This window comes from Geospiza fortis, unplaced genomic scaffold (genome assembly GCF_000277835.1).
Source record: "Geospiza fortis unplaced genomic scaffold, GeoFor_1.0 scaffold346, whole genome shotgun sequence".
Lineage (NCBI taxonomy): Eukaryota > Metazoa > Chordata > Aves > Passeriformes > Thraupidae > Geospiza > Geospiza fortis.
Window position 1 is genome coordinate 241196 of NW_005054361.1, and position 609 is coordinate 241804.

The following is a 609-nucleotide window of genomic DNA, read 5'->3' on the forward strand; positions in this document are numbered from 1 at the left end:
AGACTTCTTGGATACACTGTGTCCTGCCACCCTGAAGGAAAATAGGCTTCATTAGGAAAAAATTAAAGCAAAATATCAAGCAAATATGCACACACACACATACACACACAAAAGCAGGCAACAAGGTCTTGAAAAGCCTTACCAAAGCCGTATTTGCCAACAGAAATTTCTGCTTGCATCAGGCATACAGGACATGTAAACTGTCCTTCAAGACTTTCTATATTGCTTGCAGAGACCTTGGATTATCTATATTTTTTTCAATCTCTCAAACAACAAATGCAGTAATTGAAGAAACAGTGTCTATCTTATTTCTTGGTGTGGATATGATAAAACCAGGCAAAATAAAATCATTATCCATGAACACTTCCGGATGTTCCAAAAAGTTATTGAGCAATTTTTTATATTACTCTTCATCTCCTGTGTTGTGCCCTTCTAGGCTTGTCTGGGACAGGGATTAAGTGCTGAAGCAAGATGAGAGCAGGTGTTCTTCCACTATGTCTGTGACCTCAGAAGCCAAAATCACTTAAGAAAGCACATTCTTGTTAGCCTCCAAGGCCAACTATGCAAAGCCAGAAGGTCTGCTTTGTTCAGAGGTCTGAAAACCAAGTG

General features: G+C 39.2%; 1 protein-coding gene across 1 annotated transcript in view; it reads right to left on the reverse strand.

Annotated features, from left to right (window-relative positions):
- BMPER (BMP binding endothelial regulator) overlaps window positions 1-609 on the reverse strand; it is a 149258-nt gene that overhangs the window by 73311 nt on the left and 75338 nt on the right. Inside the window, exon 8 of the mRNA XM_031059384.1 lies at window positions 5-31. Within this exon, the coding sequence (XP_030915244.1) occupies window positions 5-31 (27 nt within the window). The remainder of the gene's footprint in view (window positions 1-4; window positions 32-609) is intronic.